Source organism: Phyllostomus hastatus, unplaced genomic scaffold, assembly GCF_019186645.2.
Source record: "Phyllostomus hastatus isolate PE091 unplaced genomic scaffold, TTU_PhHast_1.1 phas_contig_198, whole genome shotgun sequence".
NCBI classification, from domain to species: Eukaryota; Metazoa; Chordata; class Mammalia; order Chiroptera; family Phyllostomidae; genus Phyllostomus; species Phyllostomus hastatus.
Window position 1 is genome coordinate 3950126 of NW_025333715.1, and position 27982 is coordinate 3978107.

Sequence of the window (27982 nt, forward strand, 5' to 3'; positions counted from 1 at the left end):
CGCGTCCTCTGGCCGCTCCCTAATTCTTCCACACCTGAGCGCCCCGGGCTGAGACCGAACCTGGGCGCTCCCCCCGCACCCCTGTGGATGGCAGGCTTGGTGGTTGCTGTTCACAGTCGAGAAAAGGAGGGCCAGCCAGCACCCACTCACGCCGCCCAGTTGAGACCTGGGTTCTCTTCCTCTGGTGCCCAACCTCAGACCTTACGGCTTTACCACTAACCCGTCTTTCCATGGAGCTCCTGGTGCCAGATTTTTTATTGTAGCGTGATATCCTGTCAAGAATACGTGACTAACCGCTTTCACCCTAATTAAAAAAACAAAACAGTACCTAACTCCATTCGCAGTGTTGGACTAAGAAAATAATAACATCAACATAAAATTCATAGACCAGTGAGTTCGTACTCGGCGCTTTTCTAAAGACGTCGTTTGCATTTATCGATTCGACGAGCGCGTCAAGTTCGGCGCTGGAGTCAGGTTAAGGCAATTCTACGTATAAAACACTTCTCCGAACCAGTCTATCTCATCTTCGCAAAGACCTGTGACTACGTATCCAACTTCACAGATCAGTAGTACGGGTCATTTGCCAACAGTGTGCGGCCGAAAGCCACCCTCACTCGCACCTTCACCTACAAAGTAACGTTTTTGACTCTCGAAGAAGAGACGCAGCCCAATTTCATTCCCCTTCTTACAAGTCCATCTGCTTTTTAAGCATAAAGGGACGGGCAGATCGCGACTCCCAGGCATCCCGCAAAGTAGGCGGGTCACCTTAGGGGCAACCTTTACCCGCTCAAAAATTCGTCTCACATTAGCAGTGAGGATTCGGGCGTCACCCCGAATCGTTATTTTCCTTACTCATAAGTTTAAGGCATAAACGCAACTTTTTGTCACTTTCCACATAATGAATCTTAATCCTATTAGTCCTACGGTGAGTACCAAACTTGATCGTTGAACTGAGACTCCCGTTCCTTTGAAGTTGGCCTTAATGCTAGTTAATATTTTATGTCGCTTTCCATATTATTTGTCCAGGGGAGAATACAGAACGATAATCACAGAACCTCCGTATGCAGATAAGCAGATTGTGTCGCTAAGGCTCCTGGAGAACGTTCCGCCCCTTCCGGTTCTTGCCTCATTTGAGCTGTCGCGAGAGTTCGTCGACCGAACGCCGGAAACAGTCGCACCGTAGTGGCTGAAGGGGCGGGACCTGGGCGTGAGGGAATCTAAGCTGCTCTGTGGTGCAAGATGGCGGACATCTCTTTGGACGAGCTTATCCGGAAGCGCGGGGCTGCGGCAAAGGGACGGTAAGCGGCTTTTTCTTCCCTTCGGGGTTTAGGGTACGCGGCCTAGCGGGGCTCGGGGCTGAGGAGAGAGGGGCTCCGGCGCGACGCGGAGGGCCGCCTGCTCCCGCCCCCTGCCGTAGCCGCGCCGCTCATTGGCCCGGCCGCCGCCACCGCCGCAGGCCTGGACATCCGGCTGCCTACTGGCTGCGGGCGCCGTCGGCAGCGGCGGCGGGACCGGGGTGCCCTGGGGTCCCCTGGGTCTGCCCGGCTCAGCCCCCTGTCCGGAGAAGACGGGCGCTTGGGCTGCGCTTCTCCGTGCCCTGAGCGCGGCGCCGAGCCAGGACCCCTGAACTTCAGCGGGGAAGCCACTCGCTCTGCCTCCGCCGGGACCTTTCGTGGGCACACCCCGCGCCCGGTTCCCCGCTCGGAGCCGCTGCCGTTAGCACTCGCCCCCGCGCTCCTGTCCCCACGGCGGCGTGGGCTCGTTCGCAGCCCCGTCGGCCCGTTACGAGCGGGGCCCCCAGTTTGCAGACGCGGAGCCCGAGGCTGGCGGCCGCGGGGAGCGGGGCGCGCCGGGGCGCGGGGCGGAGGCGGCTTCGGGCGTGGGCAGGAAAACGGGCTGGGCTGGAGGGTGGCCGTTTCTGCCCCTTTTGTTTCTTTTAATTGAATTTATTGGGATGACAGTGGTTCATAAAATCACCGAGGCTTCAGGGCGGCCACTCTGTAACGCGTCATCTGCGTGTTGTATGGAGGGCTCTCCGCCGAGTCGAGCCTCCCTCCACCCCGGCTTCGCCCCCTGTGCGCGCTCCTGCCCGCCCCTTCCGCCCCCTTTGGCCGCGTCCTGGGGGTTGTAGCTCGGCTCTCGGAGAAAACTCGGCTGGGCGAGGAGCTTCGGACTCCCTCGGGCCCCTCCGGTGTTGTCGGCCGCCTCCAGCCCGTGCAAGCCGCGGCTCACCTGTGCGAGTGAGCGGGCGTGAGCTGCCGGCGGTTTTCCAGCGCACGCCACATTAGTTTAAATGTGTACGGCCGGCTGTAAAGATGTTACACATTGTTTTCTCAGTCAGTCATTCACTCAGCAGATGCTTGTTAATACCGCCCCGTGCTTGCGGCCCTTGCTGTCTGAAGTGTACCCCCCCCCCGTTTACTGCCAGCGCTTCACCTGGCGTCTGGCTCACGACAGCTTCTCAGTCCTCATTCCCTCGGCCATTCCTCGAGACCAGTTCTCTCCTAGGTCTTTCCTCTCGTAACGGGCGAGGAATCGGTGCTGCGTCCTCCGGCCACTTCTAAACTGTCCCGGCTTCGGAGGTTTGCTCAACAGTTGCTGAGTGAGCGGGCATCGCAGGACGGGCTCCCCGCAGGCCCTGACTGCGGGTGGTCTCCATCCGCTGGGCCTGTACGGTTTTGGTGTGGGCGTGGGCAGAGGCTCGGGTGGGGCAGTGGGTGGGGCTGCGGGAAAGCCGGCTGTGTGCGCCCCGGCGAAGAGCAGGGACTGTGCCTGCAGCCTGGCAGGCCGGGTTGTGGGGTTCGGTGCCTCTGGGGCTGGATGACTTCTGGGCTGGGCAGTTTCCTCACTCGGGATGATGGTTGCTAGTAGGTCATTGAGAGGATCAAATATAAGAACATCAGAATGTATATTTTATCCCGATGGACCAAGGTTTCGGGTTCGATCCCCAGTCGGGACACATACAAGAAACAACCAATGAATGTGTCAATAAGTGAAGCAACAAATCGATGTCTCTCTCCCCCTTCTCTCTCTCTCTCTCTCTCTCTCAAAATCAGTAAATAAAGAATCATTTAAAAGAGAATGTATACTTTAAAGTTTGTATCAGGCAGTAAGTGTTCAGCAGGTGGAGGTAATTATCATTTCCTTCTCCTTAGAGCGGTAGAAGCCCTCCCTGGCCGGTGTGGCTCAGCGGGCTGGAGCGTCACCCCGCAACCGGGAGGTTGTGTGTTTGACCCCTGGTCTGGCTGCACATGGGAGGCAACCAGTCAGTGTTTCTCCCTTTCTCTCTCTCAAAGCAGTGAAGCCCTGGCTGGTGTAGCTCAGTGGATTGGGCCTCGTCCTGCAAGCCAGAGGGTCCCAGTTTGATTCCTGGTCAGGGCACATGTCTGGGTTGCGGGCAGGTCTCTGGTTGGGGTGTGTGAGAGGCAACCGACCAATGTTTCTTTTGCACGTCCATGTTTCTTTCCCTCACTTTCTCCCTCCCTTCCCTCTCTCTAAAAATAAACAAAATCTTTTTTTTTTTTAATGTCCTCAGGTGAGGATAAAAAAATAAGTAGAAGCCAGACCCCTCCTGAGAACATGCTGGGTAAGCCCTGGGGCCCTAGAGTCAGGCGCCCTGGTTCAGTTCCCTGCTGCTCCCACCTTCCATATCACCTTTTCCAAGTTGCTTAACCATTTCCTTATGTATGAAATGCAGGCAGCACTTGTTTCGTTAGGCTGTTGTGAAGACTAAGTGAATTAAAACATCTGAAGTACTTAAAAAGTGAGCACGAAGTGCTCGATAGATGTTAGCTTTTATTTTTTTTTAATTGAAAGTGTTTGAGTAAGGAAGTGACAGGCAGTTTTCAGTGTGAGGATATTGCTTTGCTATTATGTGCAGATCAGGTTGGGAGCGAATGCAGGTGAGAGGCAGGTGTGGAAGAAGCTGGACTGCACGCTCTGATTGAGTTAAACCTGCCGGAAGCTCCGTTTCTAGTTTGCTTCACAGCCAATGAGGAGAAAAACTAGATCTGGAGGTCCCTGTCAAGAAATGTACGAAGTGTGAACCAGTGTCATTTCCTACAGTAAATGGAGTCTGTTCTTCGTGTTTTTTAGAATATTCCTCCCTGGGAACTTGGGTTGAACATTGCTTGGATGTCTGAGGAACTTTGATCTTAATAACTTAGGAAGAACCTGTGTTTATCTCAGAAAAGTGAAAGCACTAAGAGACTGAGCCTGTGCAGGCGTAAAGAACCTTCTTCCGCACAGGCACGGAATGCGCTTGCACTTGAGAGCAGACGTTCTGTTCCAGTGTTCATTACGCCTTGTAGGTCAGGAAACGGGTCACCATTATGTGGGCCCCAGTTAATTGAGTACCGCTGCATCCGCGCCACAGTGAGGCATTGCTTTCCCACGCACAGCACACCCATAGTGACCGCAGTCGCCCCAGACGCACAGATGAGTCTCCTCGGGACAGCGCTGGGCACCAGCTGCTGTCCACCAGCTGCTGTCCAGGCCTGTCCCTCCCACCAGTTTCTTCCTTCGGATGTCCGGGCATCACTGATTGGGTTAGTTAAGAACTCTCTGGTTTGATTAGTTTGATCCTCAGAGGGCAGCTCTCTGTGTACGGCATCCGTGTGGTTGGATGAAGGTGGCAGGCAGCCTCGGTGGGAAAGTCGGGCCGTGAGTGTGCTGGAGTTATCAGTCCTGGGCGCGTGCCCTGTCTGCGGGTGGGGGTGTGGGGGGGGTTGGAGAGCTTTTCAGTCCAGGCCAGGGCCCTGGTCTGGGTCCTCACTGCTTTTTTCCCTGTTGAAATAAGATAAAGGAGATGTATAACTAAAGCAAAGAAGGGGTAACGTAGTTATTACATAACTGGGGGGAAGAATTAAGATTTAAAATGAAACATCTCCACAAGACGAGATCTCTTAGAAGGTAGGGGGATAATGTGTTGTTTTTCTGAATGTGTCTAAAGTACTAATTCAGAATTGACCGCCAGTCGTGGAGCCAGACTGTGTTTTCCCGTATAAAGATGACCTCGACACACACGTACTCTCACCCAGGGACCCCGGGATTAAAATCCACTTTATAATAACCTAGACCACAGTGGTCGGCCTGCAGCCTTCGGACCAGACGTACGTCCAGAGCCAGCTGCCGCTCCGCCCTCCACAGGCAGAGCTGAGACGTCGAGGCGCTCCTCACCCTGCTCAGACCCTGTCCAGTCATTCCTCGTGTTCAGGCTTCAGGGGGCGTTGGCGCTGTCACCCACAGCACCCTGCCCGGGACCGCGGGGTACTGGCGAGTGGAAGCAGCACACAGTGTCGCCCTGTTTGGGGTACAACAGGATGGGGCAGTCAAGAGACTTGCTCAAAACGTCCCTCTCCCCTCCTCCCAAACATTGACTGCGGCCAGAAGTGCAGAGTGTTTGGGGATCATTGGATAGTCTGCAGGCAGAAGTTGGGGCCACACCAGGGGCTGCGCTGAGGGGTTGAGCTTTGTTAGGGTTAGGGAACCCGCAACAGTTCCTAGGGCAGCGGGATAACATAATTGACTCTGTTTTAGAGACCTGCTTCTAGCAGGAATGTTTATTTGAGAAATTCTTGATGACTAATGCTTGCCTTATAACCAAACCTGCTGGGACGAATAGCCGTCTCTTAATGCAGGAACCGGAGCAGTGGTTGTGGAAAGCCTGAGCACTGCACCCCGCTAAAGCTGTTCTTGCGAGCAGTCGAAAAGAACTGGAAAAGAGTTGGGGTGGCCAGGGAACTACATGCATGGAACTGAGGGAAGTTAGCTTACTCACCATGACCCATCACCTCCCTTTCCCAAGTGTACCTTTTGCACTGTTCCAGTGGATGAAACACTGCTGCACACGGCTGGTACTGTCTGGTGGTCTTTCTTGCCCGACAAGCAGTACGGGGTGTGGGTCCCAAGTGCGTGGACATCCTCTAAGTGTGCGCTTACTTATTACCCTCTGGCCACTTGCGAGTGGGCTTTTCCCCTGGGCATGACTGGAGTCCTGAGATTTCCCTTAACCTGCGGACAGTACTCACCCTTCAAGTTGTGGTCCTATCTTTTTTTCCTGCCCTAAAGATTTTCTTTCTTTATATTTAGGAAGAGGGAGGGAGAAAGAGGGAAAGAAACAGCAATGTGAGAGAGAAACATTGATTCGTTGCCCCTCACATGCCCCCAACTGGGGACCTGGCCCACAGCCTGGGCATGTGCCCTGACTGGGGACTGAACCAGTGACCCTTTGGTCTGCGGGACAAGGCCCAGCCCACTGAGCCACACCAGCCAGGGCTAGCTTTACTTTTTGAACACATAATTGATGCCATGGTGCCTACATTTGTTGTATTTCACGTATTATAAAATCACATGGAGTATCACATGATAATGAAACCAGAAAAGTCAGCATTCATGCTGCCCATTAGTACCAGAACCAATAAGCAGAGACAGAGATTGAATCTTTATGGGTGCTTTATTCAGATGGCTCGTGATCTCAGAAGATGGCAGGTTACATTTCCTTTCAAGCCATCCTTTTATAAGGGGGAAAAGTGTAGGGAAGGGATTCGGAATTCAGGAAAGAGGTTAATCAGATAAAAGCTGCAGTCTGGCAGTTTCTCTGCCATCCTTTCGTCTGTTAACTGGGGATTTTCTGTCTGTGTCCTGGGTGATTTTCTTTGGCGGTGGGATGTTTCTCTCTGGAACACAATGGCTCGGATACCATCTTGATTGCTTATGGTCTCTTCTGGGACACAAAGGTTGAAGTGCTTATGGTCTCCTGGAGTCAAGGTAGGTCGTACCTTCAGTTCCTGAAACAGTAGCTTTTTACATGCATTCACTACTAATGCTTATTAACTATTACCTAAAACTAAAATTTTCCAACTCCCACATCAATAAAAGCATCTAAGCTCATTTAGTTGCAAGTGTCAGGAAGCCTTGGTAATGAGCGTGCCCTGGTGACGGGAGGAAGTGGGATTTGGAGAAGACAGACGAAGACAGGAAGTCTTCAGGACAGGCTCAGTTTTGGATTCGGATGTGTCTGATCCCCCTGGTGGACATGCTCATCAGTTAAGTCTTCCGCTGTTGATGTTCCTGCAGCCTGGCCCCATTCATAACACCCTTTCCTCAAGCTCCTGCAGAAGTTAGGCTCTTACTCTACTTGCGGCCGGCAAAATCCTGGTGGGTCCCCTTTTAGGGTCAGGGCCAGGGCCACCCTGTATGCCCTGGCTGCGTGGTTAGGCGCTGGAGAAGTGATTGGTGGCCAGGATCCCAGCAGGGCGTTACGCTGGGCGGTGGGGGCCGGGTGGAGGCTGCCTTTGCAGAGGCCGTCTTCTCCAGGAGAAGCCCTTTCAGGGGCTGCAAGCACTTCTCCTCTCTCACCACCCCTGGGGCTTGGAGTAGGAAAGAGGGAAGCATAGAGCCTGTTCTAATGGAAAGACTGTGGGCTCTGTGGTCCATCTAGTCCCAGCCATGCCACTAGCCCTATGATGTGGTTCTTAACACAGAGGAGGTAGAAGTGGTAGCAACTAACAGTACAAGCTTGGAAGAATAATGATTTATAGGAGCCCCTAGGGCTTTAGCACTTAGCAGGAGCTCTGGATCAGAAAGCTCTTTGAGCCTTTATCATTCTCCTGGTGCCTGCTTGACACTGGAGAGAAGCTACAGGGTGTGCCCCTGAGGAGCTCTGAGTGCTGCAGGAGATGCAGGCTTGTAAATAGATCGTTGTGATGCAGCATGGTAAGTGCCTTAATGGAAACCTGTCCAGAACTTGCCTCTCTCCTAGGAGAGAGCCTCTGGCCGTGGAGGTGATAGGGGAGAAGTGCAAGAATGCTGGAGGTGGAGCTGGGGTGGGGATGCTCAGTGCCTCCTGCTGCCGGTGCTGCAGGAGCCGGAAGCCTCAAGCTGGGCTGCAGTGGGCATTTTCCACAGTCGGCCTAGAATGTGCTTTGTCCCTGGTGGTGCCTCAAAATACCTGGTCTAGGAGGCAAAACGCTTTTAAAAAATATTTATTTTTTTTACAGAGAGGGGAAGGGAGAAAGAGAGGGAGAGAAACATTGATCGGTCGCCTCTTGCACACCCCCAGCTGGGGACTGGCCAGCAACCTAGGCATGTGCCCCCGCTGGGAAAGGAACCAGTGACCTTTCGGTCCATGGGACAGTGCCCAACCCACTGAGCCAAACCAGTCAGGGCAGGCGCAAAATACTTTTACCAAGTGATAGAAATTGCCAGTCCCTCCTTCATAATTTTGTTTCCAGTGCAAAGTTAGAAGCCATAAAACTGGGAAGGAAGCCTCTATTAATTATTGGGTTGGCCAAAGAGTTTGTTTGTCCCCCCCCCCCCCCCCGCCGGTAAGATGCCTCTAGTAGCTCTCAGTTGTCTTTAACAAAAGAAACAATTTTGTTAGATTGTATTGTGTTGTGACAGCTGTAATGTCCGTGTGCATTTAAAATAAAAAGCTTACCAAAATTAGTGAATTTTTATGTAACCATTTTAATTTTGAGGATAGAAGAAAGTAACATTTTTGACATACTATACCTTACTATTTCAAGAAAGACTTCTGGCCAAGATGGAGGCATAGGTAGATACACTTTGCCTCCTCACACATCCAAAAGAAGGACAACAATAAATTTAAAAACAAGACACAGCCCTGGCTGGTGTGGCTCAGGAGATTGAACTCTGGCCTGCCAACCAAAGGGTCCCCGGTTCCATTCCAAGTCAGGGCACATGCCTGGGTTTCAGTCCAGGTCCCCAGTTGGGGGTGCTCGAGAGGCAATCACACATTGATATTTCTCTCCCACTCTTTATCTCTCTATTCCCTTCTCTAAAAATAAATAAATAAATAAAATCTTAAAAAAGAAGAACGGTCTGGAAATCAAACTGCATGGAAGTCCAACAGCCAAGGAGTTACAGAAGAAACATTCATCCAGACTGGTAGGAGGGGCAGAGATGGGCAGCTGGGAGGGGGACCCGGAGGGTGAGGTGGCAGCTGGCAGACAACACATTCGTGTCCCACGGGGGTCCCACATTCGTGTGTGGAACAGCTGGGGAGTGAGACAGGCCTTGCAACACAGGGTTCCAGCAGACGGGAAAGAAAGCCTCAAGTCCACTGGCTGTAAGAACCTATGGGGGTCGCGGTGGTGAGAGAAACTCCCAGTCTCCCAAGAGAGTCCACTGGAGAGACCCACAGGGTCCTAGAACGTACACAAGCTCACGCACCTGGCGTCGGCACCAGCAGGGCCCAGTTTGCTTGTGGGAAGCGGGGGGAGTGACTGAAAGCTGGTCCAGAGCCCAGCAGGCAGCACTGTTTCCTCTGGGACCCCTCCCCCACACACAGTGCCACAACCCAGCCACCTGGGTTGCCCTGCCCCTTACAACCTAACAGGCCAGCCCAGGCAAAGAAATTTGGCCCAAATGAAAGGACAGATCAAAGCTCCAAAAATACAACTAAGGGATGAGGAGATCGCCAACCTGTCAGATGCAGAGTTCAAATCACTCTAATCAGGATGCTCACGGAAATGACTGAGTGTGTTCGCAGAAAGAGAGGAAGAAGTGGAGGCTATGCAAAGTGAAATAAAGGAAAATGCACAGGGAACCAACAGTGACGGGAAGGAAACCGGGACTCAAATCAATGATTTGGAGCACAAGGAAGAAATAAACATTCGACCAGAACAGAGTGAAGAAAGAATTCAAAAAAATGAGGAGAGGCTTAGGGACCTCTGGGACAACTTGAAACATTCCAATGTCTAAATCATCGGGGTACCAGAAGGAGGAGGAGGAGAAGAGCAAGACATTGAAAACTTATTTGAACAAATAATGAAGGAGAACTTCCCTGGCCAGGCAAAGGAAATAGACTCCCAGGAAGTCCAGGAAGCTCAGACAGTCCCAAAGAAGTTGGACCCAAGGAGGACCACCCAAGACACATCATAATTACATTACCCAAGATGAAAGATAAGGAGAGAATCTTAAAAGCAGCAAGAGAGAAGGGGACAGTTACCTGCAAAGGCGTTCCCGTAAGACTCTCAGCTGATTTCTCAAAAGAAACTTTGCAGGCAAGAAGAGGCTGGAAAGAAGTACTCAAAGTCCTGAAAGGCGAGGACCTACATCCAAGATGACTCTATCCAGCAAAGCTATCATTTAGAATGAAGAGCAGATAAAGTGCTTCCCAGGTAAGGTCAAGTTAAAGGAGTTCATCATCACCAAGCCTTTATTACATAAAATGTTAAAGGGACTTATCCAAGGAAAAGAAGAAAACCAAAACTATGAGCAGTAAAATGACAACAAACTCACAACGATCAACACCTGAACCTAAAAACAAAAACAACGAACTAAGCAAACAACTAGAACAGGCACAGAATCATAGACATGGAGATCACATGGAGTGTTACCAGCAGGGGAGGGGCAGGAGGAAGAATGGGGGGAGGTACAGGGAATAAGAAGCATAAATGGTAGGTACAAAATAGACAGGGGAAGGTTAATAATAGTATAGGAAGCCCTGGCTGGTGTGGCTCTGTGGATTGAACACCAGCTTGTGAACCATAGGGTTGCTGGTTCGATTCTCAGTCAGGTCACATGCCTGGGTTGCAGGCCAGGTCCCTAGTAAGGTCCCCTGAGGAGCAACCACACATTGATGTTTCTTTCCCTTTCTTCTTCCCTTTCCCTCTGTCTAAAATAAATAAATAAAACAGTAAAAAAAAAATAGTATGGGAAATGGAGAAGCCAAAGAACTTTATGAATGACCCATGGACATGAACTAAGGGTGGGGGGTAATGCTGGTGGGAGGGGAGGTGCAGGGCAGTGGAGAATGAAGGGGGAGGAAAAAAATGGGACAACTGTAATAGCATAATCAATAAAATATACTTAAAAAATAAAACCACCTGTCTGAGGAAAAAATACAAATGAAATCTTTTTAAAAAAGAAAGATAATTCAACTGAAATGCCTAAAAAGATTTGTGCAGCATGTGGAGAAGGCGCTGTGACTGATCAGATGTGTGAAGAGTGGTTTGAGGAGTTTCGTGCTGGAGATTTCTTGCTGGGTGATGCACCACAATCGGGTTGTTCAGCTGGAGTTGATGGTGATCAAATCATGATGTTAATTGAGAACAATCAGTGTTATTCTACGTGGAAATAACTGACCTACTCAAAATATCTAAATTAATTTATTGGTGAAAATGAAAAATGTATATTTTATTTTATAGAAGAAAACCACACGAACCTTTTGGCCAACCCAGTACTTGTTTCCTCAGACAGGGAGCAGCTTTCTGGTTTCTCCAGCCTCCTCTGTTCTCAGTATCATTGCTGTCGACATCCAGACCCCTTCATATTGCCCTTTTTGCTTGTAGGCTCAGTGTCAGGCCAGGAGCTGGAGGCGTCCGGTCTCACGTCGGGGTCCAGCAGAGCTTTCTCGGCCAGCCAGCGCGCACGGCCGCCTTCCAGCAGAGGTTTGACGCTCGGCAGAAGATCGGCCTTTCGGATGCCCGGCTCAAGCTGGGCGTCAAAGATGCCCGGGAAAAGCTCTTGCAGAAAGACGCCCGTTTCCGGATCAAAGGGAAAGTGCAGGACGCCAGAGAGATGCTGAACTCCCGCAAGCAGCAGGGCACGGTGCCCCCGAAGCCCCACCAGGTGGCTGATGCCCGGGAGAAGCTCAGCTTGAAGCGGAGTGCCCCTGCTGCCTTCATGAGCCCCCCCGTCGGGACAGTGACCCCGGCTCTGAAGCTCACGAAAACCATCCAGGTGTGTGTGGCTCCTGTCATGAGTTCCTGGAAGCCAGTGATAACTAGGTTCTGGCAGGGAGCGGGGGTCGGGAGTATTTGGGCGAAGTGACAGCGCCCCCAAGTCTTTGTATAGTAACCATATGAGGAAGGCCAGGTACTAACCCAGTTTTATATAAAAGAGGGGGCGTCCAGAGCAACGAAGTGACATTCTCAAGTGAGGTTGTTGGGGAGGGAAGAGAAAGGAAAGAACAAAACATTTGTTGAGCATGTGCTAGGTAGCAGGCCCTTAACACAGATGACCTTATGTATTCCTCACTGCCCCCAGGGTTATTATCCCAGTTTTATTAAAGAGCCTCGGCCTCAGAGATGTGAATTACTATGGCCAGAGTTACACAGCTAGTCGTTGGGAGGACCTGCCTCCTCATCCTTTGCCCTGGCCGCCTGCTCAGCCACCACCCCAAAGGGAATGGAGACAATATCAACACCGTTTAATCTTCACAGCAGCATTGGTAACAGGAGTAGTAGCCAGGAAGGCTTATTGAGCCAGGTTCATTGAGCCCTACGCATGCATAATCACGTGGTCTCTGAGACGACAGATCTTCCTGTCACTCCCCTACTTGGGTATGAGGCACTCTGCAGGGCCTTTTACCAAAGACCCAAACCGAGTGTCCCTTGTATTTCAAGTTCAGTGATCATGCACATGGATCCTGAGGGATGAATTATGACCAGTGGGTGTTTCTAGGTTCCACAGCAGAAGGCCGTGACCCCACCCCATGCCCATTCTGCTGGAATGAGGATTAATGTCGTCAATCACCACCAGTCCAAACAGGTAGGATGTGAGTGTGTGTCCTGTGTGCAGACGTGTGCGCAGGCATGCGTAATCTTTTAAAAAAGGAGTTTCATAACTGAAGAGGGGCAGAGAGGCAAACTGAAAACATATACTGCATTTTTCGGACTGTAAGATGCGCCTCCCAAGTTTGGGGAAGGGGGGGGGGCGCGTCTTATAGTCCAAATGTACCTTTACATTTACATTGGGGAAATATTATTTATGTTGTTTATTCTTCTATTTTACCACATTTTTTTGCTTCGAAGGTTTTTTTCCCTATTTTCCTCCAAAACCTAGGTGCATCTTATGGTCCAAAAAATATGGTATATTTTTCATTAATATGTGCTTAATACAAAAAATTACAAAATAGAAAAAAATTTAGGAGAAGGTTCTTGTGCTCCTGCTCTCCAAAGCCAACTGTTGTTGAAATTCTGCCCTGGCTCCTTCTTGGTCTTTAAATGCTGTTATTAGTTAATTGACATGTAGTTGTCAATTATAGTTGTGATTATATTCTTAATTCCATTTTGTGTCATTCTTTTTTCACTTTAACACTCAAGCATTTGTCTGTGATTCACACTTACTGTGAACAGCATTTGTATAACTGCATAATCCACTGAGTTGACGTTCAGTTGATTTGTACCATTTTACTGTATTTTTCACTGTTACAAGTTCTCTGAACATCTTTGTGGATAGTGCCCTTTCTAGGGTTTGGGCTTATTTCTGTAGATCCAATTGCCTGGGGTGGGCTTCCCAAGCCAAAGGATATAAATAGACATCTTGGGGACTCGTCCCAGCCATTGTCCACATGTTAGAAAGATGCTCCGATGTACCTGGGAGCTGCAGCCCTTCCATCAGGCCCTCGTGGGTGGGGAGCCGCCCGTCAGGGCCTGAGCCCAGCCTCCTGAGGCAGCCTGCACCTGCCCCTCCGCCTCAGTCACTCCAGCGGGCTCTCCCTGCTGTCCTTGCTCCAAACCTTGGTTGACAGCCCGTGTGCCCCAGTAGCTTGCGTTTCTTTATTTTCAGAATGTATATGACCTGGATGAAGACGATGACCTTGCAGCTCCCATTCCGAGTAAGATGAAATTTGCCGTCTCGGGCAGCTTTCTCCACCACATGGTAGGGCACTTTACGTTTTTCACGTACTCGCTGTGTGTGTCTGATCGGGTGGATGGTAGATGTGGTGGGAAGCAGGCTTTTCAGCTCGGTAATATTTCTTCATTTGGGCCTTAAGATTTTCAGCATGAACTAGTTCAACCCCTCATTTTATAAATCCTGAGACCAGGGGTCTAGTGATTTAAGATCCCATGACTAGTGAGGTTTGAGACCCTTTGGGAGAATGTTAGTGACCCCACAGGGGGTCTTTTATTTCTGGCAGAACATGCTGTGTGTTCCCTTTCCTCCATGGTCAGCAGCTCTGACCCCATTCTTAAATCTGGATTCCCTCGGTTAGTGTGGTAGCAGAATACCTGAGCCTTCCCGGTGGGTTCTGCCCGGTGCAGCCTGCCCGCAAGGAAAGCTTGATAGACTAGGGTGCTGGTCAGACACCGTGCAGGGGAGGAGAGTGCACCATCGGGGACACGAGGGAGGTCTGTGCAGCTCAGCTCAGTGGTTGTAGCCAAATGACAGGCAGGGAGGCCAGGGGGCGTCCAAACCAGGTTCCTTTGTTTTGGTGTCGGGCCCAGAGACTCAGTTTTGGTCACTGCACTGAATGTGTGGACCCATTTCCTGGGTATCAGTGAACCTGTGTAAGGGGTGTGTGAAGGTGAATATGCCCGTGTCTTACAGAGGGGCTGGCTTTCCAGTAATTAGACTGCTGGGCCTGCAGTGGAGGGACCTGGCTCAGTAACTAACTCTAACTGAGATCCCTAAAATGCTGTGTTTCTCTTAACTCACTTAAGACTCCCCCACCCTCCCCTGCTGTGAGATAGGTGCCATTATTGCCCCTGTGTTACTGATGAGGAGTCAGGCACAACCAGGTTGAATAAACCTGCTCATTGTCACCCAGCTTGTAAGGGGTGAGTCTAGGAATTCGGGCATGAACAGTTTTGCTCCTGGGCTGAGTGTGAGCACCGTGCTGCACTGGCTCTCGAAACCGAGAAAGCGGCTTGAGGACAGTGGGGCCCAGCTGGGGAGCACGGTTCCCCTGCAGCCGGAGAAGCTGGCGGACCGACCCTGTGCCGTAGTCTTCTTAGCCGCTGCGCCCCTCTTCCCTCCCCGAGTCCGTGCCTGCTGGACGCCACCCTCAGCCAGCAAGACCACCTGCCACTGCTGCCCATGCCCCTTCTCCCTCGGACACATTAATACCAGGGACTTGACTGCTTTCTGTTCCCGAGGGAACACACCCCCGATTAGGGCTTTCGGGGGAGGGAGGGAACTGTGTCTGCCGGTCTCCGTGTGCAGACTTCGCCAGTGTGTCTTTGACCGTGTGGAGGCTGCTAGGGCCCGGCCAGTGTGCGGTGCCTCTGTATGGCCAGACAAGGACCAGGAAGCTGGGACTCATGCCTGGAGCTGATGATCAGTCCATTGTGATAGAAGCACATGTGGGAACACACTTGACCCCAAGCTTTGGCCTTCTCACCAGCCCCAAATTGTTGGGCTTTTATAAAGGCTAACCGGTATGAGTGAGCCCGTGGATCCTGGGGAGGGCTGCATGGAAGCTCTTTGCCGAGGGCTTCTGCACTGGAAAGGGGCTCTGTGGGCATGTGTGCAGGCTGTGTTTCCCCCTCCCGCCCCTCCCCGTGCGATGTCACCGGCAGCCCTCTGGCTGTAGGCCACTGGCAGAATTGGGAAACGGGGAGGTTGCCAGCCTCTCAGGCTGCTGTCTGCCTCTTCGTTTAGGCCGGGCTGAGCAGTTCCAAGCTTTCCATATCCAAGGCCCCCCCCCTTACCAAAGTGGTTCAGAACGATGCCTACACAGCGCCTGCTCCCCCTTCTTCGGTGCGAACAAGAGCCTTGACCAGCATGTCCCGGACACTAGTGAACAAGGAGGACCCCCCCAAAGAGCTGCCGCCCGCTGAGGTGAGGTGCAGGTGAAGGAGAGGAGGGGCCCACAGCAGCGGGTGGCCCGTGCTGGGTGGGCAGTGCGCTCTGTTTACCCTGCTGTGCTCGCAGCGCCTCTCCGAGGTGGGCACTGCCGCCCCCTTACAAATGAGCAAAACAGGCTCAGCGGCCCCTGCACGCACACAGCTTGCCGGCCAGTGGGGAAAACGGAGGCTTGGACAGAGCACTGTGTCTTGTGACACAGCAGTTGTGCCCAGAGGAGAGCTACTGGGAACACTGAGGACAGAGCAGCTAGCTCCACTGGGCACATCCGGGAAGGCGTTAGGGAGAGGATCCTGTCTGGGCTGGGTGGGCCTTGAAGTGGGGTGGCATTCCAGGCCGAGAGGCTCAGAGGCCTGAAAGGTGGCCCAGAACATTTGAGAACCGAGAGGCTCTGTCCCTTTGCACTGGGGTGTGGGGACGTGCTGGGTGCCGGGGCCTCCAGTGGGCGGTGGGCCCTCCGGGTCACGGGCCAGGCTGAGGTCTGCGGTTGGAGCGCACAGCTTTGCTCTGCCTTCCGGTAACACGCTTGTCTGCGGCAGCCTGTCCTCAGCCCTTTGGAAGGCACCAAGATGACTGTGAACAACCTGCACCCTAGAGTCACCGAGGAGGACATTGTCGTGAGTATTTTGCCCTGCCAGAATTTGACTTCTGTGTCAGGCATCCCCAAGACCTCCCCCAGGTTCCCTGATTCTGACAGGACTCGTCAGCGCAGAGTCGTAGCGGGACTAAGATTTAGTGTAGGATGCAAAGCAACCTCAGCGAAGGGAAAGGGCTCACGGGCCAGGCCGGGGACACTAGGCACAAACCTCTGGAGTCCTGTCCCAGCGGGGTCACACGGGGTGCACTTCGTTCCCCCAGCAGTGGGTCGTGGTGATGTGTGTGTGTCAGAGAAGCTCCTGGGAGACTCTGCGCCCGGGGTTTCCGTCGGGGACTGGTCGGGCAGGCGCCCTCTGCCAAAACCCCAGACTCCCAGGGGGAAAGCAGGCGTTCCACACGGACCCCAGTCAGGCCCCGTGGGCCGCTCTGGTCGGTCAGGGCGGTGGGAGCCCTCCCAGAGCCCCAGTCCCCAGGGGCCAGCCAGGGGCCAGCCTTGGAGGCAGGCCTCTCGGAGGGTCGCAGTCGTACGGGGCTGTGTTAGTGCTTCACGCCACTTCTGCCCCGGGGCCGGGGCTCATGCTGGGGTGTGTCCTGGGCGGGCTCCTTTGGTCCTGTGGTACAGCAGCCAGTGGCTCCTATTCTCCTGAGTCTTCAGAACTTTCGCCGCCTCCAGGGATTTCACATGATGATTCCAGAGGAAAGAAGTGAGATGGGCTGGTGTTACCTGGTGGTTGACCCCTCTGGCTTGCCCTCCTGCCCATCCTGTCCCACCCTTGGCAGTCACGAGCAGAACCCAGTTCAGGTGCCTGGTGAGCAGGGGCCTAGATCCAGCCAGGACTTCTTTTCAACCCCGTTTTCATTCAGGCACCCAAAGAAGCTGTTAGTTTAGAAATCCAGGTACCCTTTTAACTCTGAACTGTCAGATGGCAAAAAGAGTGCAACTGAAGACTTCAGCTTCTCCCTGCAGCCGAACCCCAGGGTCGGGAACAGCCCATACTGGCCCCTGTGTTTGTTAATGGTTTTACGGAGCGCACAGATGCTGTGTGGTTGCTTTTAGAACTCAGCAGGCTCTCCTGTGAGCAGGCACATGAGATTGGAAATGGTAGCCAGTTTTGTGTAATGCTTGATAGGTGATAAAGAGCTAAGCAATTTTTTCCTGATTGTAAAAGTAATAATAGCTGCCATCTATTGAGTACGTACTGTGTACCAGGCACTTTGTATGCAGGGTCTTTGAAAGTGCAGAACAGTGGAAAAACCACTTGCCTCTCATCACTCAGTGAAAACTGCCAATGGTAGTCACCCTCACTTCTCTTCTGCCCACACAGGTCCCGCTGAAAGAAAGGCAGTAATAACATTGGGATCATATCTAGTGTTCAGTTCCATATGTTGATTTTGATATTTGATATTCTCTCCTTTATTATCAAAGACAAATTGAGCCTCTGTCCTCCTAACAGCCTTGCGAAGGGCGGTTGCAGTGAAGAAGTGGCTCGGGCGTTAGCCAGCCCCTGGGGTCTGTCTGCACATCGGGTTCCCTCTCTGGCCTCCGGCTCCTGGGCTGTGAAGTGAAGAGGGGTTCGAGGAAAGAGGAGGACAATGTGTTTACAAAGCACTCCCTTGACAGTGGTCTCAGTTCAGCTTTATAGCAGCCTGGAAGGTAGGCTAGACCGTCCTCTCCAGGAGAGAGAACGTCGTCGCAGAAGCGAAGAACGTGCCGGAGCCGCAGGCCGCACGGCCGAGGAGAGGCAGGGCCCCGGAGGTCAGACCCGGCTCAGCCTGCCTGAGCGTGCCCGGCAGGCCTGGTTTCCCTGTCTCCTGGCTGGCACTGCAAGCCCTCTGTCCCAGGACGTCCTCAAGCTGGACAGTCGATCCCTCTGTGTAGGACTGCAAAACTCATTTCCAGCAGATTGCTGTGCATCGTACCGGCCACTGCCTTTGATAAGCCTCCACACCCAGTCTCATGACGGAGTCCTCCGAGAGACGCGCCGTGACTGTTAGCCCGTGGAGGAAGGCAGTGGGCACTGGGGTGGGAGGACTCGGGGGTGACTTACTGAAGGTCACAGGGACGCCACGACGTGTCAGCTCAGGCCCATTTCTCGCCGCCAGCATAGTTTCTCCCCTCTTCTGGTCCGTGCTGAGGCCTGTGGGTGTCCCAGGAAGACCACCTAAAGGGAAGCCTCCCCGGAATCCTGGGCGCTGGGTGTGTTTGGTGTGGTGTGGACACCAGTCAACTCAGAGCCCCGGAATGTACGGCGGGGACGCGGGCAGGATGCCAGCCCGGCATTCTCCCCCAACCTAACTTCTTTGCTCTTTGCAGGAGCTTTTCTGTGTCTGCGGCGCCCTGAAGCGGGCTCGGCTCGTCCACCCCGGGGTAGCGGAGGTGGTCTTCGTAAAGAAGGATGACGCCATCACTGCGTATAAGAAATACAACAACCGGTGTCTGGACGGTAAGTCTGGGAGCGGGCGGCTGCCTCACCTTCCCACTCCTCATTGCTGACTGTCAGGCGGCAGCCTTCCGAACAGGCCCTCCTTTGAGGTGGGTGGGAGGGCGTCCGGGTGCAGTTGCCCCGCTGGGGCCTCCTGCGCACCAAGGTCGGGCAGGGAGGCGCAGTCTCCGGGTGGTGCTGAGCTGCCGCCGCCTGCCCCACGGGATGCTCAGTCGGCCCAGGCACTGGAGCCGGCCGGCAGGGAAGCACCGTTTCTCTGTGGACGGTTCTCTTACTGAGCCTTGGCAAGCACACCAAGTGCCACAGCCTCCCCCTTCCACGTACTGGCTTGCTCACTGCGAGGGCACGGGCTCCTTAACGGCCTAGAGCCTCAGCTGGATGTTGGCGCCTGGGCGCGCTGTGCATGGTGAGTGAATTTAATGAGTCCAGACTCCGTTACTCGCCTCCGGAGCCCATACAGGGGAGCCCTGTGTGCCCTGCTCCGTCTGTCCATCGCTGGTTCTTTCGGTGTCTGCTGGGTGCCTGCTGTGGGGCAAGGCCCTGCGGTAGCGATGGGGGGACAGGAACTGATACGACACAGAGGGCTTGGCTTTGCACCTCCCTGATGGCTAATGCTGTTGAGCATTGTTTCATGTGCTTTTTGACCATTTGTGTATCTACTACATTTTTCCTTTCTTTTAGAGAATAAGGGTTTTTAAAAATACATATTTTATTGATTATGCTATTACAGTTGTCCCATTTTTTTTTCCTCCCTTTCATTCCCTTCTGCCCAGCACTCCCCTCACCAGCACTACCCTACCCCCCCTTAGTTCATTTATGTCCACGGGTCATTCATGTAAGTTTTTTGGCTTCTCCATTTCTGATACTAGTCTTAAACTCCACCTGTCTGTTGCATACCTACCATTTATGCTTCTTACTCCCTGTACCTCCCCCCATTCTTCCTCCTGCCCCTCCCCTGCTGGTAACACTCCATGTGATCTCCATGTCTGTGATTCTGTGCCTGTTCTAGTTGTTTGCTTAGTTCGTTGTTTTTGTTTTTAGGTTCAGGTGTTGATCGTTGTGAGTTTGTTGTCATTTTACTGCTCATAGTTTTGGTTTTCTTCTTTTCCTTGGATAAGTCCCTTTAACATTTCATGTAATAAAGGCTTGGTGATGATGAACTCCTTTAACTTGACCTTACCTGGGAAGCACTTTATCTGCTCTTCATTCTAAATGATAGCTTTGCTGGATAGAGTCATCTTGGATGTAGGTCCTCGCCTTTCAGGACTTTGAGTACTTCTTTCCAGCCTCTTCTTGCCTGCAAAGTTTCTTTTGAGAAATCAGCTGAGAGTCTTACAGGGAACGCCTTTGCAGGTAACTGTCCCCTTCTCTCTTGCTGCTTTTAAGATTCTCTCCTTATCTTTCATCTTGGGTAATGTAATTATGATGTGTCTTGGGTGGTCCTCCTTGGGTCCAACTTCTTTGGGACTGTCTGAGCTTCCTGGACTTCCTGGGAGTCTATTTCCTTTGCCTGGCCAGGGAAGTTCTCCTTCATTATTTGTTCAAAGTAAGTTTTCAATGTCTTGCTCTTCTCCTCCTCCTCCTTCTGGTACCCCCGATGATTTAGACATTGGAATGTTTCAAGTTGTCCCAGAGGTCCCTAAGCCTCTCCTCATTTTTTTGAATTCTTTCTTCACTCTGTTCTGGTTGAATGTTTATTTCTTCCTTGTGCTCCAAATCATTGATTTGAGTCCCGGTTTCCTTCCCGTCACTGTTGGTTCCCTGTGCATTTTCCTTTATTTCACTTTGCATAGCCTCCACTTCTTCCTCTCTTTTGCGAACACACTCAGTCATTTCCGTGAGCATCCTGATTAGAGTGATTTGAACTCTGCATCTGAGAGAGGTTGGCGATCTCCTCATCCCTTAGTTGTATTTTTGGAGCTTTGATCTGTCCTTTCATTTGGGCCAAATTTCTTTGCCTGGGCTGGCCTGTTAGGTTGTAAGGGGCAGGGCAACCCAGGTGGCTGGGTTGTGGCACTGTGTGTGGGGGAGGGGTCCCAGAGGTCTCCAGTGGACTCTCCTGGGAGACGGAGTTTCTCTCACCACTGCGACCCCCATAGGTTCTTACAGCCAGTGGATTTAAGGCTTTTTTTTTCCCATCTGCTGAAACCCTGTGTTGCAAGGCCTGTCTCACTCCCCAGCTGTTCCACACATGAATGTGGGACCCCCGTGGGACACGAATGTGTTGTCTGCCAGCTGCCACCTCACCCTCCGGGTCCCCCTCCCAGCTGCCCATCTCTGCCCCTCCTACCAGTCTGGATGAATGTTTCTTCTGTAACTCCTTGGCTGTTGGACTTCCATGCAGTTTGATTTTCCGGCAGTTCTGGTTGTTGTTGTTGGTTTTGTTTTTTTTTTTTTTTTAAGATTTTATTTATTATTTATTTTTAGAGAGGGAAGAGAGGTAGAGAGTGGGGGGGGCGGAGAAACATCAATGTGTGGTTGCTGGGGGTCATGGCCTGCAACCCAGGCATGTGCCCTGACTGGGAATCGAACCTGCGACACTTTGGTTCGCAGCCCGAGCTCAATCCACTGAGCTACGCCAGCCAGGGCTGCTTTTTTTTCTTTTTTTTTTTTTTTTTTAATTGTCCTTCCTTTGGTTGTGCAAGGAGACAGAGTATCTACCTATGCTTCCACCTTGGTCAGAAGTAGCTATTTATTTATTTTTAAAGAAAGAGGAAAGGAGGGAATAAGAGAGAAACATCAATGTGCAAGAGAGAAAACATCAGTTGGTTGTCTCTCGCATGCCCCAAACTGGGGACCTGGCCCGCAACCTTGGCATGTGCCCTGACTGGGAATCGAACCAGCGACCTTTTGGTTTGCAGGCTAGTGCTCAGTCCACTGAGCCACACCAGCCAAGGCATTTGTGTGTCTTCTTTAGAGAAATGTCTATTCAGAATCTTTGCTCACTTTTTAAAACATTCTTGTTTTTATTATTATTATTTTGTGTTATTGATTCCGGAGAGAGGGGAAGGTAGGGAGAAAGGGAGTGAGAAAAATATTGATGTGAGAGAGAAACATAAGTCAGTTGCCTCCTACACATCCCCAACTGGGGGCTGCACCTGCAACCAGGGCACGTGCCCTGCCTGGGACTAGAACCTGTGGTCTTTTGGTTTGTGGATGACATTCGGCAAACTGAGCCACACTGGCCAGGGCTCTTTGCTCACTTCTTTAGTGGTCTTTTTTTCTTGAGTTATAGGAATTTTTTATATATTCTTTTTTAAAAGAACTTATTGATTGATTTCAGAGAGGAGAAGTCAGTGGGGGGGGGCATTAATCTGCTGTTCCACTTACATTTGCATTCATTGGATGATTCTTGTATGTGAACTAACCTAGGACCGGATCCACAGCCTTGGCATATCGGGAGTTCTTCATATAGTCTTCACGTGAGTCTCCTGGATAAACGGTTTGTCAGGATGTCCTCCGGTGATGCAGTTTGTCTCTTCACGCCTCTTCTCAAAGTATGCATTTAGGGCGATGTGTTTCCCTCCCTCCGCGCGCTGCGTCAGCCACGTCCCATAAACCTGATACGCTGTGTCTTTATGTTCATTCATTTCAAAGTATTTTCAGATTTCTTTTGTGATTGTTTTTCTTCGAGTCATTGGTTATTTAGGACTATTTTGTTTTATTTCCACGTGTTTGTGAATTTCCCAGATTTTCTTCTGAGCATTTGGGACAATATATATTTTGCTCCTGTTGGGTAGATGTCTGTTGGGTCTAGTTGGTTTATAATGTTCAAGTCTTCTGTTTCTTTGCTGCTCTCCTGCCCGGTGGTTCTGCCCATTACTAAACACGGCGCGCTGGAACCTCAACTCGCGCACGTTTGCTCCTCCTCTCACTTCTGCTAGCTTTTGCTTCGCGTGTTTGAGGTCATTATTAGTTGTGTGTCTGTTTATAATTGTTCCAGTTGTTTTCTTCCTGATGGATTCACCCTTTTATCAGTTATAAAATGTCCCTCTCTATCTCTTAGGAACATTTTTGGTTTTAAACTGTATTTTATTTTGTATTAATGTAGCACTTCAGGTTTCCTTAGGGCTGCTATTAGGGTGCTATATCTTCCTTTACTTTCAACCTTTTTGTGTTTTTTGAATCCGAAGTGTATCTTCTATAGATAGAATATATCAGAATCTATTTCAGATTAACCCTAACTTAGTTCCAGTGAGAGATAGGAATGTTACTTCTTTATGGTTCTATTCCCTCTTTTTGTGCTGCTGTTTCATTTGGGAAGGTTTGTTTGTTTGTTTGTTTGTTTGTTTTAAGAGAGTAAAGTTTTTATTCACTCTCCAAGAAAGGAGAGGGGCATGGTGTGGAGAGATACACCAGCATTGAGGGGTTGGAGCTCTGAGCTTTTACTGGATTAGAATTTGGCCTAAAAAGCGTGGGGGGTGTTCTGGTGTGGCCCCCGGGCTGTTGGGGTGTTGGGACAGGAGGCTGCAGTTGGGTCCAGTGTTGTTTTCTGCCTGTGGCTGTAGGGAGAGGAAAGTCCTGCTCTTGTTTCCAGTAGCTCCCAGTCCGATCGCGGCCGTGACGACGGGGGAGGAGGAGGCTGTCCGCAGAGTCTGGGGAGACCGGGGAGGGCTGGGGTCCTCTCTCCGGGCCTCACAGGGACAGGCGGGCCTTGGGGGTCGGACTGGCTGAGCTTCCGCAGCCCGCTGCTCCCCCGGTCCAAGTCTCAGGAGGACAGAGCAGAGGGAGAAATAGAGAGTGCCCTTTTGTGGGCCCCCGGAGTGTTAGGGTGGGTGGTGAAGAGGGCTTGAAAGGGTTCACAAAGAGAAGAAAGCACAGAGAGTAAAGGTTTATTCACTCTCCAAGAAAGGAGAAGGACCTGATGTGGAGAGATATACCAGCCTGTTGGGTTTTTTTTCAATGTTTGAAAATTTTCCGAAAAAAGCCCTGGCTGGTGTGGCTCAGTGGATTGAGCTCTGGCCTGCGAACCAAAGGGTCGCCGGTTCGATTCTCTTTCATGAATCCCTAGGGGGCACATGAGAAGCAACCACACACTGATGTTTCGCACCCTCTCCCCTCTCCCTCCCCCTCTCTCTAAAAATAAATAAATAAAATCTTTTAAAAAAATTTATCTTATTTGTTATTCTCCTGATCACATTTTATGTACAGTGGTAGTGCAGTACTCAGTACGATTAGTCAGTCTTTCATGGCCAAAGTGGAAGTCTAGGCATACACTTTTGAATCCTCTTTTCACTTAATTTCATACATAAACATTTCCCTTACTGATTGCTACACAAAGGAGGTTGGACGCCTTTACGCTGAGTCCGCTTTCTGCCCCCTCTCTCACTCTGCTCCCCTCCGTGTGAAACAGGTCTGTTGCCACTTTGCTTCTCGGTGCTGTCATTGCCAGGGTGTCACGGACCTCACACCCTGGGGTGTTCTGCTGGGACCTGGCAGCCGCGTCCCCGTTGTGGAGCCAGGGCTGCCCGTGGTGGGCGTGTTGACTCCGGTGCTGACGGGGACAGCTTCGTCCTTTTGTGGTCTCATGGCAGAGCCTTTTCTTTTGGTTTTCCAGGGCAGCCAATGAAGTGCAACCTTCACATGAACGGGAACGTCATCACCTCGGACCAGCCCATCCTGCTGTGAGTCCCAGAGGCAGCGGTGCTGGGAGCGGGCTTTCCCCTGCCCGCTCTGCGGGGCCGCCTCTTTACCCCGAGGGGCGGGCTGCCCGCGTCACAGCCCCACGCCGTCCAGTTCCTGTGCTCCGAGGGCGGGCAGTCAGCCGGGGCGCTTAGATTCGTGCAGAGTGGCTTGTCTCCTGTCACCGCAGGGGCTGGCCGCACAGGGGTTACCTTTAAGACCTGTTCCCAGCCTCGTAATCTAGAAACCCCTGAGAAGACAGTGGAGGGCAAGCCAGATGTGTCCCTCTTTGCAAAACTGGGTGCACTGTCCAAGGGAACGGAGAACTCCACCTCCTGTGACTGGCTGAGCCGGTGCTGGTGGCTGCCGCTCGTTTTGTTTCGGACGCCCGGGCGCACGCGCCCGGCCCGGGACAGAGATGCGTGGGGTGTCTGGACAGGCCGGGCACCCTTTGTAAGGAGACGGAGACCAGGGAGGGTGTTGGACGAGCCAAGGGGGGTGGGGCGGGGTGGGGCGGGGTGGGGCGGGCCTGAACGAGACTGTGGCTTGGAAAGACCGAAGTGGGAACCCTGGGTATTGAATTGTGTGGTTTGGACAAGTTTCTTAAGCTTGTGTCCCAGAACTGAGTCGTGTTCTGAAAAGTGTGTCTCCTGTGGCTTAGTGAGCTTGGGAACTGCAGGGCTCTGCAGAGTTAAATTGACTCCCTTACCTCAGGACTCCTCAGAATGTTCAGTGCGCTGGTGCACAGCGCGGCCCTGCCTGGGGACACGCGCTGATTTTACCCTGGCCCCCGGCCCCCAGCAGGCGGCCTCCCAGGTTTCTCGCTGGCGAGTCGGAGAGGTCTGTGGGCTCGCACAGATGGAGCGAGGTGAAGGGGTACAGAGAGCTTGTGACAGATGCTCAGTAAGTGGGGTCCCCCCCTGCCCGGGGCAGACTGACAGGGGTTTGGGCTCTCCCTGCCCCCCGCAGACGGCTGAGCGACGGTCCCTCGGTGAGAAAGGAGAGCGAGCTTCCCCGCAGGGTGAACTCGGCCGCCTCGTCCCACCCTCCCGCCGAAGTGGACCCGGACACCATCCTGAAGGCGCTCTTCAAGTCCTCGGGGGCCTCCACGGCCCCGCAGCCCACAGAGTTCAAGATCAAACTCTGAGGAGGGAGCGAGGCGGCCGGAGCAGGGGCAGAGGAGAGCGACTCTGCGTCCCGAAGCGACGCTGGTGACCGGTGGGCCGCGGGGCCGGGGCCCCGGCAGGGGGTGGAGCTTCCTCGCTGGACGGGACTGCCTTTCTGTGCTGTGTTCTGCCCTGTGCTCCCTGTGCGGTAACGTGTCCCGTAGTGTGTTTCTCTCCCTCCGCCTTCTCGCCAAGGTAGGTTCGTGCTGCCCAGAGTGTCTCTCCCCCTGACCTCGGCCCCAAACTGGTTTCTTACCTGGAAATACGTCCTGAATTCTCCGTGTGGCTTCCTTGTGGCTCTGTGGCGTACGGGGCAGGGCTGTTTGAAGGACACCCCTTTCCCCAGGGGCAAGGGGCCGCCTCCCATTTCTGCTTTTCAACTTCGCAAACAAAACGGAGAACGGAAGCCTCTGCCGTCCTAACGGGGCCGGGGCAGCTCCAGGGCTGGGCCGCCCACCTGCCTGCTCAGTGGGGTGGCCGGCTGGGCATCGGCTCACGGGCCTCTTGGCCTTCCAGCACACCGTGGTCTGGGGAGGGCCCTGCTGGTGCGGGTGGTCGGGTGGGGGCGCTGCCGCTCTGCTGGGAAGAGGGCACCCCAGCTCCTGGCCTGAGGGTCCGTGCTGCCTCAGGCCCTGCAGAGTAAATCCCTGGTCACGTTTCCCTTTCCCACTGGGGTACGTCAGGGAGGGCCCCCATCCCCACCAGCTCTCGTGGTCTCTGGTTATCCCTGCGGGGAGGGTTTGCATTGCTGGTTCCTCAAGTTTCACTAGCCAAGCGCTAATCACGTCCTGATTTTGCTTTCCCCTAGTTCTGTGACGTGGGGTTTGGAGGGTTACTGAAAGGGGGGATGTTGGCTTGCTCCTGGCGCTTTCTCTCTGGCCTCGGATGTCCATAGGGCAGTAGTTAGGGGTGCTGGGAGCAAATGTGATTGTAACCACCAAGGGGCACGATCTCCATTATTATAAGTGACCTGTCCGTCGGTGACCAGAGAGAGAGCTTCCTGCCTTGGCAGTAGGGGGAGGGGAGTGGTGGGTGGTGAGGAGGGGTTGAGCGAGGAGAGCAGCCCTTCCAGGCGGGCAGTGGGTTGGTCCCTCGGCGTGGTTCCCGGGAGCCGGGCAAACCTGTAGAGCCCGGGGCAGCTCTGACGGCGCTGCTCCAGAGCCACTGTCAGTCTCCCACCGGTTTTGGGGACTGCACAGGGAGTCCGGGCTGACACAGCCAGAGGGAGCTGGGGAGCAGGACTCCGGGAGCTCTGCCGAGTCAGCAGCAAGGTCCGTGAAAGGCACAAGCCTAGCAAGGAGAGGGGGCTGAGGCACTAAGGACCTCCGTCTGGGCCAGCCCAGGGAAGAAGAGCCTGGACGATCGTGTTTCCTCAGAGTTGGATCTGTCAGGCAGGAGGGACCCAGGGTTCGAGCCCACCCTCCAGCCTCGAGGTTGCCCAGGCCAGCCCAAGGGATGTGCCTGGTGGTGCTCCCCCTCCCCGTTCTTAAAGAGTGCAGGTTTTGTTCCCTTCTTCCCCTTCGAATGGGTGCGGATTTGATTCTCAGCAGCTGGAAGACATTCCTCCGACACTTTCCTGAAACTTCTTGGCCCGGGAGAGCACCCAAGGCAGTAGGACCTGACTTCTCGGGTCCTGAGCCCGGTCTGGCCACTGCCCAGCCTTGGCTGTGCACGGGGATGAGAAGCACCCTGCCCACCGGTTCTGCCCTCCTCCCCCTCCAGTCCCACGCCAGCTGCTCTGCGGCCAGAGTTCGCCGAGCCGCTGCCGCCCTGGCCGTCTGGACCCGGTCCTTGGGGCCGCCGCGCGGCACGTGGTGGGATGAAGCCTGCCCGCCTCCCGGGTCTGCACGGCGCCATGGAAAGGAGGGAAGAGGAGGCGGTGGGCCGGTCCTTGTGTCCTCAACTTGCTACTCCCTACCTTTCTCCATCTTGTCTCTTCTGTTCAAAGGAAGAGGGAAAGGCATTAAGGGATGGAGAAGACTCTGTTACTTAATACATTTCTGAATAAATGTTTGTTATTCCTACCTCTGAGCTGTCATTTCTTCAAAAATTTTACTAAGTGGCCCTGTAGGAACCAGAAACAGGCATGGCCTTTGCTTTACATTCACCCGCTCTGAGCTTGCAGTTCCTCACAGCAGGCTCCGCCCCCCGAGTCTGCGCAGCTGAGAAAAGGGGAGGGTCACTGTGGGGGCGCTGGGCACGGGGGCTCACAGCCTCCAGGGCCCAGGGCCCCGCTGGGTGTTGGGCATGGTTGGCTCCAGCAGAGCGCTGGGCCTGGTCTGACTGATGGTTTTTGTCTTGGTTTAAAGAAGTTAAACTCAGAAATTTAACCTCTTAGAGCAACTGTGCATTGGGGAAAAATTAATCTTTTTATTGTAGTAAAATACATATACATTGTATTGAGTTAACCATTCTTTAGTATCCAGTTCATTGGTATTAAATACATGCACAATGTTGTGCAAGCCTCAGCCCCATCCATCCCTGTAGTGCTTTCGTCTCGTAGAGCTGCAGCTCTGCACCCACTCAATGCTAGCGCCCCTTCTTCCCTCCGCCAGCCCCTGGCGGTCACCATCCTACTTCCCGTCTTTGTGATTC

At 52.9% G+C, this 27982-nt stretch overlaps 1 protein-coding gene and 1 non-coding gene across 2 annotated transcripts; one reads left to right on the plus strand and one right to left on the minus strand.

The window, feature by feature from the left end:
- Positions 1-719: 719 nt before the first annotated feature.
- Positions 720-869, minus strand: LOC123816292. The gene has a single exon (XR_006785257.1). It is a non-coding gene; the product is annotated as a U12 minor spliceosomal RNA (small nuclear RNA).
- A 317-nt stretch (positions 870-1186) lies between these two features.
- Positions 1187-27411, plus strand: POLDIP3 (DNA polymerase delta interacting protein 3). The gene is made up of 9 exons (XM_045834945.1): positions 1187-1298; positions 11319-11709; positions 12433-12519; positions 13540-13632; positions 15355-15534; positions 16098-16175; positions 18470-18599; positions 24157-24223; positions 25191-27411. Exons 1-9 carry the CDS (start codon positions 1240-1242, stop codon positions 25366-25368), a joined length of 1263 nt encoding a protein of 420 aa, XP_045690901.1. The 5' UTR covers positions 1187-1239; the 3' UTR covers positions 25369-27411.
- The last annotated feature ends 571 nt before the right edge of the window (positions 27412-27982 follow it).

Coding starts and splice junctions, on each gene's coding strand:
- POLDIP3 (XM_045834945.1), top strand. CDS start 1,240: ATGGCGGACATCTCTTTGGACGAGCTTATCCGGAAGCGCGGGGCTGCG. Junction 1,299..11,318: donor GGGGCTGCGGCAAAGGGACG/GTAAGCGGCTTT, acceptor TTTTGCTTGTAG/GCTCAGTGTCAGGCCAGGAG. Junction 12,520..13,539: donor ATCACCACCAGTCCAAACAG/GTAGGATGTGAG, acceptor CTTTATTTTCAG/AATGTATATGACCTGGATGA.